The sequence below is a fragment of the Elgaria multicarinata genome, chromosome 3 (genome assembly GCF_023053635.1).
Source record: "Elgaria multicarinata webbii isolate HBS135686 ecotype San Diego chromosome 3, rElgMul1.1.pri, whole genome shotgun sequence".
In the NCBI taxonomy this organism is placed as follows: Eukaryota; Metazoa; Chordata; class Lepidosauria; order Squamata; family Anguidae; genus Elgaria; species Elgaria multicarinata.
The window spans coordinates 34,389,397-34,406,072 of record NC_086173.1 but is presented as its reverse complement, the minus strand read 5'-3'; the positions used below and the strand labels follow the sequence as shown (position 1 = coordinate 34,406,072).

Genomic DNA, 16,676 nt, shown 5'->3' with positions numbered 1-16,676 from the left:
CTTTTCTAAACAGGGGCTTAGAAAACAGCCAGTCTGAAACCTAACACTTTTGTTCCCTGCAAGAATGCCTTATTTAGCATTTCATATTTCTGTTGGACATTTATAACGTTGAGCTATATCTGCTGTTTATCTACTTCTACTGCTCATCATGGGGGTGACAGCCTTTGCGGCATAGGATTCAGATAGATACCCTCCAATTTCCTGCCCCCTCTTTGATATTTTTATGAGTGAAAGTCATTTCTTATTGGCATCAACAGGATTTGCGTAAAAACAAACTAAGCATGTGTTGGGTGGGGTTGGAATTCAACGGCCAACCCACAGGCAAGCTGTGGAGCACCAGTGCTTAACAGCAGAATCAGGGTAGGTGTCACTGGGCTGCTGGCATCAGAGTAACCGATAGATGCTACTAAGGCACAGATGGTTGAGGTCCTGATCCCACAGCTAAGTAGCCAGCATTGCAGATCAGCTGCAAACCAGCCTCTGCAATGGGCAAGTGGCTTGTCATGTGATGCACTGTCATCAATGGGTCTTGGGCCAACCAACCCGGCAGACAAACTAAAAGACTGATTGGAGCTCACAAATGGCAGGATAAAGGTTGAACTGAGTGAGCAGATGGCAAACATCGTTAGTGAGAACCCAGCACAATAGCAAATGCATCATTGTATGTGTGTGGAGAGAGTGCCCTAGAGATCACAGCCTATGCTGAGGGATGGACAAGAAAACTTTGGAGCTCTTTCCCTCATCGTAAAGAAATTAAACCATGACACAATGCTCCAAGACTTCTCAGTGCTGGAGGATGGGGAGGTCGTTCAACAATGCCATTAAGGATGTGCATCCTCCAGAAGATTGACACATAGCGGCATCCCCATCACACATGCATGTAAGTTCCCTGCCTTGGCATCCTTGTCAACATAGAGGGGAGCCAAAGGCTTGGAACTAATGATGTTAAATTTCGTTATGATGTGAGCTTTGTGAGTGTACTTTGTTGTTTTTAAAAATAATTAAAAATAATATAAAAAAACAATGATGAATGGTCTCAATAGGAATTAAAAGTGTGAGCAACCGTGGAGAAATCTGAAGCTATAGGAAGCAATTGGTTCAGGAATTATTCCCATACACAAACACCATCCATATACATGGGGTTATTATTATAATAATTATTGTTGTTGTTGCATTTATTTACCACCATTTTTTTCCTCTGAGGAACCCAAGGCAGCATACATAATCCTCCTCCTCTCCATTTTATCCTCACAACAACAACAACCCTGTGAGGAAGGCCGGGCTGAGAGTCTGTAACTGGCCCAAAGTCACCCAGTGGGTTTCTGTGGCAGAGTGGGGACTAGAACCTGGATCTCCCAACTCCCAGTTCAACACTTTAGCCAGTACACCACACTGGGTTGCAAAAGAGATACCCAGAGGCTGCAATGCAAAGTCTATTCACTTCTGAGCAAATTCCTCTAACTTTAATACAAGGATCCTGGAGTGTGTATATATACACATACCAGGTGGCTACCAGGAGGAGGGCCTTCTCTGTTGGAGCACCCCGGCTATGGAATGAGCTCCCTAGAGAGGTTCACCTGGCACCTACGTTATACTCTTTTCAATTCCAGGTGAAGACCTTTTTATTTTCCCAGCATTTTAACAGTTAATCATCTTAGTTTTAAATCTGTATTTTAAATCTGTACAAAACTCTGCATTGCTGCTCAATTTTATCCTGGTTGTGCTTTTATATTGTACTTTTATATTGTGTTTTTATACTGTTGTTTGTTTTATACTTTGAATTGTATTTGATGGTTTTAACTTTTGTGAACTGCCCGGAGAGCTTTGGCTATTGGGCAGTATAGAAATGCAATAATAAATAAATAAAATTAAGGTTATCTGTTACCTTATTTTTTTTTAGTTTTATATGTATGCATATCTACACCCTGCGTACCCCCCATTTGCTTTGCTCATAGAAATGTTAAAACGATGCTTTTGTGAGAAAAATAGCAGGAACGGAAGACACAATATAATACTCTTAGTGACAAACTGTTTACTTAAATGTTGTCTGAATGCTTTGCAGGCTAGATGGAAGGGAATTTTGTGCGGCTGGTCCTGGGGTAGGAAGGAGGGTTTTTTTTTTTTCTGGAGGAAAAGGTAATGTTTCGAAATCAAAATTAAGGCACTTTTTCAAATGCCTATCGAAGTGCAAGTAATGACTGCAGTAAACATTCACTGTAGCAAATGGAGATAGACTATTCAAACCAAATGTCTATTTCACACAGAGAGTCTACAATGCACCAAAATAGCTAAGAACATCAGAAGCCTTGAGCAAGTGCGTGCCGCTGCAAAAGCAATTGGAAACACTGGGAGTAAGAAGCTAGTGCTGTGTGTTCATCTGATTCCATACAAAACTCCCAAATGTTTTCTGTAAGGTTGGGAGCAAGACAAAAAAGATGTGGATTTTATAAGTGGTGGAGGAGTCAAAATACACAAAAGGGAAAGTGTGTGTGTGTATGGCTTGGGGCCAGGTTATCTAAAGGAACACCTCCTCCCGTATGTACCTGCCCGGACCCTAAGGTCATCCTCAGGGGTCCTTCTCCGCGAGCCCCTGCCAAAGGAAGTGAGGCAGGTGGCTACCAGGAGGAAGGCCTTCTTTGCTGTGGCACCCCGGCTGTGGAATGAGCTCCCTAGGGAGGTTCGCTTGGCACCTACATTATATGCTTTTAGACGCCAGGTGAAGACCTTTTTATTCTCCCAGCATTTTAACAGTCTATAAATAAATTTTAACTTGGCGTTTTAAATTTGTAATTTTGCATTGCTGCTGTTTTTATCTGGTTGAGCTTTTATATCGTATTTTATATTATGGTTTTATACTGTTGTTTTATACTTTGAATGTTTTTAATTTTTGTGAACCGCCCAGAGAGCTCCGGCTATTGGGCGGTATAGAAACGTAATAAATAAATAAATAAATAAATATGTGTGTGTTTAGCCCACTTCATGTATCTGTAAAATTGAGTATTAACAAAAGGTTGTAGGACAGCAACAAGTGTCTCACTAGCCATACCTCTGGAGTAACCTAGAATTGGATCCAGATCCGTTGTTTTGCCAGCAGAAAGATACTGCCTGCGGAGTGCAACTTCCACATCCTCTCCTCCCACATGACCTCCAAATCAGTTCCAGAGGGGCGGCTACAGTGGGGAGGAGAAGATACAGAAGCCCCATTCCAAAAGCGGTTTCCTTTCTCTGGCAGAACAACGGATCTGGATTCAACACCCACCCCCCGCACACCCCGTCTACCATGGAAGGATTGTAGGTTACACATGTCAGAATCTAAGCACTGTGGAGGCATGGACTTATTGTAACACTACATGCCAATTATACATTGTTTTGCCATTGTGTGAATAGAACATAAAGTTCTATCTGTGTGTAGTGACACAAGGCAGAATCCTGGTGGGAAGACTAGAATGGGAGAACTGTCTTCTTCCAAATAGGCCCTTTAGTTCACAGCGCCAGCCAAAACAAACCATCTAGGCTTAAGCCCTTTGCTGCACAGCAGGCCCATCTATGCAGCAGGCCCCATGGCAAAGCTCTTCCTTTTATCCTCGTTTTCTTTTCTGTCTTGGCTCTTTTAAGTACCTTCTGCCCCAACCTGTAGCAATATGCCAGCCTTCTCCAACCCGGTGCCTACAACTCCCATCAGCCCCCAGTCAGCACAATTATTGACCAGGTTGGCTAGGGATGATGGGAGTTGCATTTCAACACCCCTTGAGGACATCAGGTAGGGGAAGTCTGCAATATGCTTCATTATTACAGAGCCTACAGCATTTAGGCTATTTTAAGTACCTAAACCACTTTGAGCAATTTGATAAATCAGCTTGTAATTAAAAATAAAAATCACAGATCAACTTCGGAAATATGGATTGCAGAAAGATTGCAGTATCTCAGATGCATCAAATTACTGTGGGATTAAGAAGAATCAGTACCTGATATGCCCAGTATTTGTTAACTGCACAGTTCAAACTTATATACAAACTGTAAACTTTTAAGGAACACTCAGTGATGTTCAGCGATCTTGACACAGGCAAACCACTGACCTCCTCAGGCTTTCTCCATTGCTTATAAGAGACATTTCTCTAAAAAACAAAACCCCAAAACAATGACCTGTACATTCTGTTAAGGGATTAGTTCTTACAATATATTCATCAAGCATACTCAAATACACAAGGAACAGTAATACATAAGAAACAGTAAAGGGCCATTTTTCCTACATCAGTTGACAGAGCTAGCTATTTGGCATCATCTGCAAATTTGGTGACCAGAACCAATGTCTCACCTGCCCAAAGGATGGATCTGGCTCACCTGCCGAAAGGATGGAAAAAGGGCTTTTCTATCTGGTGAGTTTAGGCATGCTTGTCTTTGTTAAAAAAGAGGATTTTTATGAATTTCATAGTGGGCAAGTTTATTCAGAAGCCAGCCTCATTTACCTCAATGGAATCTACTCCCACGTAAGAGTGCCCTAAGATTGCAGTCTCTGTTATTTTATGTTGCTGTTGATTTATAAAGTGTGGTGTTCTGTTGTCAGCCCATGTTATTCCGCCTACACCATATGCACCATATGCACCATATTCTGTTGCTAGCCCTTAGAATTTGATGCGATCATCAGTGTGCATGATAAAATGCATGCATATGGTGTAGGCGGAATAACATGGATAGTTAGTAATACTGCTTAAAGCTGGTTGGCAACTGTTCTCCAAAAGTTGATAATAAACCCAATGAACAGAGTGGGGCTTTCTTATTGAATAATAAACACATTTAGAATACAACGAGTACAGAGAGTCACTTTGGGCACACAGCACCTGGATTCTCAAGCCTCGACACCTCCTTCCCTCCAACTCCTCAACACTTCATGTCTTGTGAGGTTGCCCATGTCCCATTTGCACCTTCAAGAGAGGTATGATCTCCAGTAGTGAGCAGGTTTGACTTTCTATGCCATCAAAAGCTCCAAGAGCTAAGTCATGCACATCAAAACTCCGTTGAAAGGAAGAGTAGCAGCCCAGGCGATTCTGTTGTTGTTCTTCTGCCAAGTTGTAGCAACTGCAATTAGAGGGTACTTTTGAAACTTTAGCAGAGGCTTGCTAGGCAGCACAGGGGAGCAGATTTTGTACACAGCGGGCTCATAAATCCTGCTGCACACAGCAAGCTTGATACAAAGCTACTGGGATTGGTGTCACTGCCTATAATGCAGCCCCTTCGTCACTCACCTCCTACACTTGACCAAAAATATATATATATAATCATTTCCACCCATGTGGATTCATTCTCTATTAGGAATATGTATCCATGTGTCTTTGAGCATCTTTGAATGTTTTTGAGACATTGGACTCATTGTAGGGGATGATGATGATGATGATGATTTGCTATGCAATAAAGAAATATGGATTGACTGAAAGCTTTGGATTTTGGAAAACTGGCCTATTCATCTTTTAGAGAAATAAACTCCGGATCGCACATCATCAGACATATGAGAAACAGCTTTGGTTTAAAAAATAATAATAATAATAAAAAAAAGGATTCAGAGCAATTTGACACTCTAGGGAGCTCATATACATGCTTTTCACACAGAGGACTTAAACAGGTATAGGTTCATATTCAAAATTTTACATCAGGGCCAATGTGTTTTCCGAAAATATTCTCCTGAGTGCAAAACCAAACTAAAGGAATAGCGCTAGTAGTGCGATCCATCCCCCCTGATGGTTAATGACGTTGGTTATTCATTAGCAGAATCTTCTCACATCTTTTATTGTTCACAACTATTGTAAATGACAATTAACATACTGAAGGTATTTTCAAGGCTGTGGGTTCCAAGCTTGTTAATCTGAACTGAGAAGAAATGTGGACCCCGTGCTGAAAAGAACTGCATATTAGAAATACACTGATGTATGAACCCTTTCACACATTATACCAGCCTTTTCCTACCTGGTGCCCTCCAGATGTGTAGGGTTACACCTCTCATTGTTTCCAGCCAGCACTGGACAAGTTGGCTGGGGATTATGGGAATTGTAGTCTAACACATATGGAGGGCACCAGGTGGGGGAAGGCTGCATTATGCAGAGGCAAACCCAGCTGTACCACTGTGTATGCTCAACTGGGAGTTGCAGCTATTTCCAGTTCTCCAGTATGGTACAATTACCCTCGTTGACAAACAGGTGATTGTTGCATTCACTCCTCAACACGTACAAATGTAAATCACTGAAGGCAACAGCCACAAATGAGCAGACAACATTCTTTTGGGGTGGCCATGCAGTGATTTAGAAAATGTTTGCATGATTGTACGAGACACCTAGGGGCTGTCTTCAAGGTGCCGAATTGGCTGCACTCCTCATAAACCCCAGCTTCACTTACCCAGGGTGGTATCGGGTAATCCCCATGCAAAGGAGGGAGTTTCCAGTGGTCAGTACAGGAGCTGCACCCCACCGTCTTCCTGGCTTCTGCCAACCAATTGCCCATCACCTTCTACTAGGACTGCCCCCCCCCCCCCCCCGGATTGGCCACGAAGCAAGGTCAGACATCGGAAGAGCCAGGTGACCTGGTTCCCACCGAAAAAGTTGGCGTAAGTCCCCCATATTTTTTTTTACTGTGCAGCTTCGCAGTGCAGATTTGCAGTCACTGCAGGGCTTTGAGCACATATAGACAGCACCCTGATTCAAAACACTTTTTGGTCACTGAATCTTCAACAGACAACAGACATTGAATGTTAGAAAGGAAAAAAAAACACCCTCTTTTTTTTACATATCATTGAGGGCTAGAAACTTTTTTTTTCCTTTAAAAGAAAGCCGAGGTTCTCAGAAAGGCACTTGTTTTGCCAGATTTGCAAATTCCACCATGAACCATGGATCGCCCTGAGCTCAACTTTCACTTGGAAATGTGAGACAGCAGCCACTGATATGAGGGATAATCTAAAGAGGGTGAAACAAGCTGCCCCAAAGGGCTTAGTGAGTGAGTAAGGTCTTTTGGAAGAGAACAAGGTGATACCAGATAGAGAGCAACGTCAGCAGTGGAGCCAAACACAGAATGACTGTTGTAACAACAGACACCTAAGAGCTGTCCATATGCTGTGAAAGATCTGGAGGCAGAAATGTTTGATATTAACTCTGCTTCTCTGTTATCTCCCCACCCAATAGCTCAAAAGGCTTTAATTCTTTAATCTCAGATTCAGGCTCAGCTTAGTTTGTATATATACACGGAATGTTTCTGCCAAGTCCAAATGAACCCCGGCGGGATGATGTTGAATCTTTAAATCCTTCTCCAAAGAGCTATTTTTAACTTTCAGGTTCACAAAATGGATCCTTCCTCCAGCTCGAGTGCTTTCTAACCAATTTCTACCTATTACAGTTGACACAACCAGATGTTAGTCTTCAGCTGCATTTAGGACTAAAGGTTTCTCTTGCATGACTTCTCGCACAGTCTGTTGGAAGTAATTTAATGCGACAGAACATTTCCATCCACATTCCCTCCACCTCCCTCCTCATCCGAAAAAAGAGAACCTTTGCCAGAAAATAGTTAGAGCTTTGCTTGCTTGGTTGTTTTTCATTAGTTTGTTTGTTGCTGAAAGCATTATGTATTGCTTCCAAAGCTGAAACATGTTGCATTATATATATTTCAGTGATTGGCAACTGTGTTATCAAATCAAATTAGCCTGTCATAATATATCTGTTTCTCTGATCCGAGATCGCCTAACATGCTGTGAAACCTTGGCAACATCTGAACATTAAGCACATTGTTTAAGCAGTCCTGTATACAGAAAGTCAGGAAACGAGGCCCACTTTTGACAAGTTAAGTCACTCATTGGAACCTTAGCTTGTTCATAAAGCATTTTTCATCAGTACCATTTTAGTTGACAGAAGAATCCTCCAATTAATCATTCAGAATTCTGTAACACATCTTGTCAAAGTGCTTCTCTTTTACCTGGGAGAACACTAACCAGGAATATGTTCAGGAAATGCTGTTATTGGAAGGTATTCTAACTGCTGTTATATCTTGCTTCCTGTCTAGAAAATGAGTCCAATCATCTCTGAACATAACATGCATTTAGCAGGCTGTGTGGATAACTAGCATAAAAAGGAAATATCCAGAGTGGATTTACACAATTATTATTTTTCACCTTAAAGTGAGTGTTCACAGTCACTTCTCAATTAAATTCCACATGGTTCCTGGTTTGCCAAGAGGCGGTATCGGTATCATCATCATCATCATCATCATCATTGTTCACCTAGATGTCAAGGCTTCAATACAGAATCAGTTCTCTTTCAAAAACCAGTTTTGTCTAGTTGTAGCCTGGATAACTCACCTTCTGCTTTTTGTACGGATGAATGCTATTGATGGGTTTTCATGATTGGTCCTCTACACGTACCAATCATATGTGAAAACACATTTACCTGATTATACTGTTTGTCCTGATTCCATTAACTATTTGCTCTGGGTTTGGATCATAATTAGTGAGATAGAGATTTTATCTAGGGGGAAATGGGAATTATTACATCTTACCCACTAAGATGGAAAGGTAGCAACAATGCCATTCACTCTATAGTCTTAGGTTTTCAGAGAGGTCTAGGAAACCAGCCTCTTGACAATTGTTAGTGGATATATTGAAATAATTTTCCTTCTTGTCTTGCTGTTGCACTCTAAGAGCATTTGGAGCTTTCACCCATGCAGGTGTTAGCACCTTTGCAAAGTGCCTGTGCTTCATCAAGGTCATGATGAAAACAGGAAGTACTCAGAATGTCATGTAAAAATCACATTCCTCCGGCATGTCTGATAAGCAAGGATCTACACAGGCTTAGGGAGCGTCTTCTCTCTCAGGAGCCACCATGTGCCTTAAGATCAGCTATTGAGGTCTTACATTGCGTCGCATCTGGCTGCACAGTGAAATTGTGACGACTCGGAGTGAGGCCTTTATAAGCTGTATCTCACATCTCGCCACCCCGTTTGGGGGATCTCTCTCAAGAGAGGTCCATCTAACTTACTGAAGTTCTCTTGGCTTCCCTCAAAATTCTTAAGATGCTTTCCCCAAGAGAGAACCTTCAAATTCATTTGAGTTTCACTTGAAATGAAATGCAGCAGCATCTCTATGCAAAAGTAGTGATGAGGGACATCTTTTCGTCTCAGTTTGCAGTGCAGAAATAAATAAGGGAATTTGGATCATGTTGCTGAGCATCCTACAAAGATTCAGAAAAATAATTCAGCCCCCGAATTGGGACAGGTGTCGGTCAGCATCATTCCAGTGTGCACCTTCCCACCTGTTCTTTTAGCTTACTTCTCTGGATGTAGCAGCAAGGGCTTGTGGTAGGACATTGGTTAGGCCCTAGGTGCTGCAATGAGCACATACAATAGCATTGAAGACTGCAGTGGACCTTGGAAATGCCATTCCTATAGTCCCTAGTAGATCTAGATTCTGCCATAAGCTGCATATAGACATGCTGAGAGCCATGGGAAATACAGCTTGCAAACTTCCTGATATCCCTGGACACTGCTGTGAACACTTGTGGCACCGTCTAAAGAGATTGGGAACCATGAAAACTACCTTATCCATAGTTTCCAGTGGCCTTGAATGCTGCTGCACATGCATCTGAGGCCCTATTAAGTCTAGAGTTGTCCTTGTCCCCTATCCCATCAAGGTAAGTCTGGGGAAAGAAAAGGAATTGCAGGAACAGCTTTTGAGTGGTGGGGGTTAAAACAGATCCATTTCACATTAGTCCAGACTTCAGACAAGGCCCGATTCTAAATGGATCGAGGATGCGGAGTCCATGAAATCTGGTGCCCACATTTTTGGGCCCTGCATCATCATTAAGTAGCTGTCACCTGGTAGTGACTTTGCCCTGATGAACAGGAACATGAGAATCTGAACTAAGCTGATTACTAAACCAAGAATAATTAATGACATTTGCTTGTGGAAGTACCAGTTGGCCTGTATCTTGCTTTGACCTAGTTTTAATTCAAAGCATTTGTAGTGGTTAGAGATTGTATTACATGGAATTTACCTTTCTGGCAGAATTATCAGTATTCTGTAAACCCGTTGCTATGATAGATTATATGGCCTTCAACGTGTTGGAAAATCCATCCAGCTTACATAAACAAGGCCAATTATTATGTCTCTCAACTGATTCTAGAATATAAATGTAATTTTCTCCAAATTTAAAGAGAATGGATAATTGTGGTTATTCTATAACAGGGATGGGCAACTTGGGGCTCTGCAGATGTTTTGGCCTACAACTCCCATGATCCTTCACCATTGGCTATGTTGGCTAGGACTGATGGGAGCTGTAGGCCAAAACATTTGCAGGGCTATGAGTTGTGCACCCAAATCCAGTAGTGTGTGTGTGTGTGTGTGTGTGTGTGTGTGTGTGGTGTTAAATGATCAGAACAGGCAAATTACAAAAAATAAAAAATCCCCCTCCCCCCACTGCCTGAAATGCTGAGCAACTCTTGAACAGCTCAAATCAAGACTGGCCAACACTTCTCGGAAAGTCATCCGTAATAGATGGTAGAGTTGTTTTTCTAGTAGGAGGGCTGCACTGAATATTCTCCAGTTTAATTTTTGGCAGAGTAGAGTTTTCAGAAGCGTAGATTTTGTTTTCATTGTTTCCTGAAACAGTGTTTTTTATTTTTAAAAAATCTGCTAAATCCATTTTGCAATCTGTACCAACTTCCTTCTAATTGCCTGTGCAAATATAGTATCTTCTTCAGTACAAAAGGGTGATAGCAAAGGATATTTTATTTTTAGGCAGTTGCTAAGTAAAAGAACGTTTATTGTAGAGTGTATACTTGTTAACATCGGGCGGTATCCAATGTTGCCATTGAGCTCCATGTCAATCTGTTACACAACTGGGACCCATCAGAAAGCCAGCAATTCTCGAAGCAACCCTGGAAACAACTAGAAATGCTTGTTTCCGAGTCAGGACAGGTCAGCAAAACGTCCTTCTGCAAACTCCACTCACCCGCTCATTTTGGAGGGCATTTCCACTTGCTTCTGGCTGTTCGGCTAGCTTCCTGTCGTGCTATCAGCAGGAAGGACTGGATAATGCCCATTGTATGTGTGTCCTTGGGGCTGCCTCTACGGTGTCCCTCCAAAACCTGCAGCATTGCAGTTGCGATGCAATAACCACCAAGATATGTGGGCAGGGTTGAACCTGAAACCTCCTGCACTGAAATTTCACAGGATCAGTTACACAGCGTAATGCACAGCAAATAGCAACTAATGATGGAGCTATGAAAGTAGATTTTTTTCTTCTGCTGCTCAACTCTGTAGCAGCGAAACGATGCCTCCATGCACCTACACAGTTTCAAATCAACAGGCACCCACTCTCTCTCAGCTGTGCTCCTTCCTTGTTGCAAAGCTTTGAATCAACAAGCTTCAACAACTGCCTAGCTGTGAAATAGTACAGCACTAACGAGTGGAAAGGCAGCGATTGAGTCCATGTTCACAACAGTGCAGTTTCAAAGCAGCAGGGCTGCATCTCCTCCCCACTCCTGTACTCGGCAAAGTACAATGGAAGACGGTGTTACTTCCAGGTAGCCATGTTTAGCCCTTCGCTCTCACAATGCCCCCGCCCCACACAACGTTCCCTTTGGTCAACCAGTGCCAATTCCGCCAGCCCACGCCGAAACAAGCTGAGGTCACAAAGACTCCCCAACTGCACTGAATCTGCAGTGATGGAAAAATCCATCGCAAGTTTGGGGGAAAAATAGATTTAGGGTAAGAAACGCTGCGCTAACTACGGAGTGGGGCATGCAATCATCTGACATGATCAATTTGAGGGAGGAGTAGAACTGGAGGAAAATCTACATGGATTTTCCATGTAGATATCCCCCTAGTTTCATATTTCAGAGAAATAATAAATTGGCAATGTTTCACATTTTTGAGACGAGCACCGCTGGGATACGTGTTGTCTGAACTGAGCCACTGTTTGGTTTTGCAGTAAAAAGGATTTGGATACGATTAAAGAAATCCCCTGTACTTGGAATCTGTTTAAAGTATAGCAAATGTTTAAAGTAAATGAAGTCCTTATTTTTCACCATAAACAGCAATAAATGAAAATGAACTGATAATAAATAGAATTATTCTTGGTAATATGAAAATTTCAAAAGAAAATGATTCAATTGAGATCAGGAAATTGCTCAGAAATGGACTAGTGAAGAGTTATGGAGAAATGAATGGACAAACAGGGCAAAATCGTATCTCATTTTCCCAATACTTACAACACAAATAGATAGTTGCAAATTGAATAACTAAATATGGCTCCCTGAGAGACTGTTCTGAATTTATTTTATTTTTATTTATTATTGCATTTATATCCTGCCTTTTTTCCTCCAAGGAACCCAAGGTGGCGTGCATAATCCTCCTCCTCTCCATTTTATCCTCACAACAACGACCCTGTGAGGTAGGCTGAGCTGAGAGTCTGTAACTGGCCCAAAGTCACCCAGTGGGTTTCCATGGCGAAGTGGGGACTAGAACTCAGGCTCTCCTGACTCCCACTACCAACACTTTAGCCACTACACCACACCGGCTCTGAATTTGAAGTGCTAATTACATGTAATTTATCCAGTAGAATCTATAGACTGCCAGCTGAACAAGATGTAAGGAATAACTCGTATCAAATGGGAAAAAAGATGTGGAAAGATATACTGGCCAGAAGGTATGGGAATGGATTTGGAAGACCAACCCCAAAAGCACACTATGCATGAACATCAAGGAAAGTTTTTTTTATAAGCTTATGTTTAGATAGTAACACCAGCTAGACTTAATAAGATCTATATGCAGCTGAGGATAAGTGCTGGAGGTATGGCTCGCAGTGAGCAAACATTCTGACTAACTTTTGGACTTGCCTAACAACGGTCTGTTTTTTATGCTTTTTATGGTTTTAAATTTGTATATTTGTTTTTAATGTTCACTGTTTTTAATCTTTGTAAACCGCCCAGAGAGCTTCGGCTATGGGGCAGTATATAAATGTAAATCTAAATAATAATAATAATAATAATAATAATAATAATAATAATAATAATAATAGATTCTGGTCCTCTATGTTGAATGAGGTCTGTTTATTTTTAGGATATGTCACTCCCTAAGGACCCACGAGTAGTTCTTTTTGGATTTCTTGAGGACATAGTTGCTTGTGAGAATATCAAAATGGGGCTAATACCTCTTAGCAGTGGGCCCCAATGGCAATAAGTTATAGCTGGAAAGGGATCCTACCTTCAATTAATGACTGGTATCTCAGAGTCCAGGATGTGGCTGCTATGATTTCATTGACTAACATGATAAAAGCTAGAGAAGGGAGAGGATCAATTTATAGAAAAGTGGATTAATTACTGGAATGAAAAAGCTCAGGAAACATTAAACCCCTTTTCTTTCCAGGGGATGATTTAATTTCAGTTTAGGTATGAAAATCGATTGTGTTTAAATTCTTAAGGCTGCTTTTAATTTGTGTCCATCTTTAATGTTTAAATTTGATCATTATGAATAATATTTGGTGTTATTACCTATCGGGTTTTATAATATCACCATGCCTTATGTAAATAACAATAAAACTGCAATATGAAGAATAAGAAGAAAAGACTTAGGCCTTTGCTAGACCTGGTGGAAAATCCGGGGAGAGGAGGGGAGACCTCGCGTTATGAATAACGCGAGATCTCGCCCTTATTCACACGCGAGCCGCAAAGAGCTCTGGAGGAGAGCCGTTGCGGCCGCCATTTTTATTTATTTTTAAAGCGGCAGCAGCCGCGCAGGAGCCAGGAATGGTAAGTAGGTTTTTTTTAAAAAAAACCTCCTTCCCCCCTCCATCTGCGATCTCCCCCCCGGCCCCGTTGTCCTTCCCCTGCCCGCGATCTCCGATGCCCGCCCACCATGCCTGATGCCCCCCCGATCGCACCCCCACCTGCCATGCCTGCCTGCCCGATCGCCCGCCATGTCCGATGCCCCCTCCACCCCCCCAGCCGCAATCTTCCCCCCTGGCTCCGCTCTTCCCCCCCCATCTCTCCTGCAGGGTCCGCTCTTCCCCCCCTGGCCCCCATCTCTCCCCACCACGATTCCTCCCCCCCGGCCCAGTGCGCAGCTTCTCCCAGATACTCACAAGTAAGCCCCGTAGCCAGGAAAAGCTGCGGAACGGGCTAGACCTTTTGCAGTCCCGGGCTCAGCCCGGGGCTGCGGAAATACCGGTCCACAACCGGTGCCAGTTATCCCGGGCCAAGGGAGGATTTAGCCCGGGCTGACCCCAGGATCTGTGCATCTGGACGCACAGGGGTGAGCCCGGGTATCAGCCTGGGCAAAACCCGCGTCTAGCAACGGCCTAGGTATACTAGAGATAAACTGTAAAGAAAGGATTCTGGATTATTATCTGTTCACCTGGTTGGGTGTGTGTGCAATTCAGGATCACTTTGTATGGCAAAGTGATTCCAGCGTACGTATAATGTACCTAGGCAGATCTTCTCTATAGCTTTAGTTACTGCTTACTATGAAGCCACCATGGAACTAGTTCTTAGTGCATTGTCCTGCACTAAGGACCTAATAAAATGTATCTATCTTAATGCATCATCTTACTCATAGAAACAGCACTTGGGATAAGTAGCATACAATCTCAAAGTTCCTTCTATTTGAATCATCGGCTGTTCTTTTCAACCTTCTGTCTTTAATTTGCTTTCCATGTTTGAAGTTAAACAAAACTACATCCTAGAATAGGTACAATTACAGAACAAGAATGTTTGCACATACCTGCATTTTTCTATTTCAGTTACTGAATTCATAATTCCAAAGTATCAATGCTAGAATTATATGAATTACTACATTTATTTTTGCCATCTGTGCCTTTCACTGATTGTTATTTTTCTTCCTTTGACAAACCATACACTGGATTCATAGCACAACCCACAATTAGCCAAACAACATTCCTCTTTAAATTGTCAAGCAAAAAAAAAAAAGGAAAAGAACAGGGCGAAAAACATGTAATACTCACAATCTGTTTCCAGAATGGCACGGACAGATCTAGCAAGGTCTTTGGCTTCTGCGGCAAGGGATGCTGGAACGGTGCGGCCATTCCTTCCTAGTCGCGCAAGGAGTGTTTTAGAAGAGAAGGTGGCTTTTCTGTCACTGAAAGGAACATATGAAAAAGGGCAAAAATGTTTATTTGTAATATCGCAGCATTCTTATTCATGACACTGAATGCATATTCATTCTCAGCTATTCCAATGTTGCAATGGCACTTAAGGGGCTCTTCTGAGCCCAGAGCTTTGTTCAATATAAGCAAACGCTGTTCATTTTTTACTTTAACCTAGAAAAATGCTGGTGGGGTGTGTGCAGAGGGAGAGGTTTGTTTATTTATTTATTTGTTTAGTATATTTATATGCCGCCTTTTTTTTTAACTCCAAGGAACCCAAGGCAGCATACATAATCCTCCTCCTCTCCATTTTATCCTCACAACAACCCTGTGAGGTGGGTTGGGCTGAGAGTCTGTGACTGGCCCAAAGTCACCCAGTGAGCTTCCATGACTGAGTAGGGGCTAGAACCCTGATCTCCAGTCTCCCAGTCCAACACTAACCACTACATCACACTGGCTGTGGATTAAGGAAAGCAGCCTTTCTATTCCATGGCCTGTTGAACTTTGCAACTGAGAATCTAGTGGCTATATTTTATGTTTTCCTTGTCCTTCTCAATCCCATTTCCTCTTGTGTCGTGTGCCTTAGCTCTTAAGCCTGCAGGCAGGAACTGTCTTTGTAAGCTATACTTGGACCCTTGGCTGAAGAGTGGGATAAAAATGCTTGGAATGATGGTGGTGTAAGGTTTATTACTAGAGCTCAAACAGGCCAATTTTGCTAATTTTTGCTTTAAAATGAAACTTGAGCAGTCTAAGATGTGCAGAAAATGTTGAAGCTTTGAGAAACTTCAAAGCTCAAGCCTGAATAGCAAAACAGTATGCTTATTTGCAGTGGAGGTGGGTGGTCCGGTTTTGGTGGGGCTGTGGATCCATTCTGGGTTTCAGTCAGAGCTCTAAAGGAGCTATTCAAGGAGCTCAACCTATTTTGGGGATATGGTTCAGCACCATGGATAGCTCCTTTAGAGTTCCAGTTGGTTCTGACTAAAACCCAGAATGGATTTATAGCCCCACTGAAATTGGAGCCACCAGCCTCCATTGTTTATAGTCTCCTATTCCTCTGTGGTTCAATGCTGGTTCATTTGCTCCACTCCAAACAGCACTTGACTTAACATCATGTGTTTTCAACTTGAAATTTAAAGAAATTGTAATTGATCTTTTTTTAAAACAACAACAACAACATCTAATTCTTTTTTTTACCTTTGCTGGTTTTTGTTTTTGTTTTTTGAGTACCAGACATATTTTGCTGGTGTGTTTTCACCTTTGAAAAAACAGGATTCTGTGCGTTTTTGTGCATTAAACCAATTAAGCTAATTTTTGTTTGGTTTTCTCCCATTGCTCCACCCATTTTATTTGAGTACCAGACAGATTTGCCTCATTTTTGTTTTGTTTTCATTTTTTAAAAAAACTTCAGTGTCAGTTTTGTGTACCAGACTGATTTACTCTAAAGTTCATTTAACTCCAATGTTGTCTTCGCAGATATATTACAATAGTTTTATTTTAAAATTTTGTTTTAACCAAAATAAGTCAGTTGATTTTTTTAAAAATTACATC

The 16,676-nt window shown here is 41.9% G+C and overlaps 1 protein-coding gene across 2 annotated transcripts in view; it reads right to left on the bottom strand.

Moving 5' to 3' along the window:
• The window catches only part of STXBP4 (syntaxin binding protein 4), a 160,799-nt gene that overhangs the window by 59,775 nt on the left and 84,348 nt on the right, over window positions 1-16,676 (bottom strand). For both annotated transcript variants that reach the window (XM_063119899.1, XM_063119900.1), the window contains one exon: window positions 14,988-15,121. In XM_063119899.1, coding sequence (XP_062975969.1) covers window positions 14,988-15,121 — 134 coding nt within the window. The remainder of the gene's footprint in view (window positions 1-14,987; window positions 15,122-16,676) is intronic.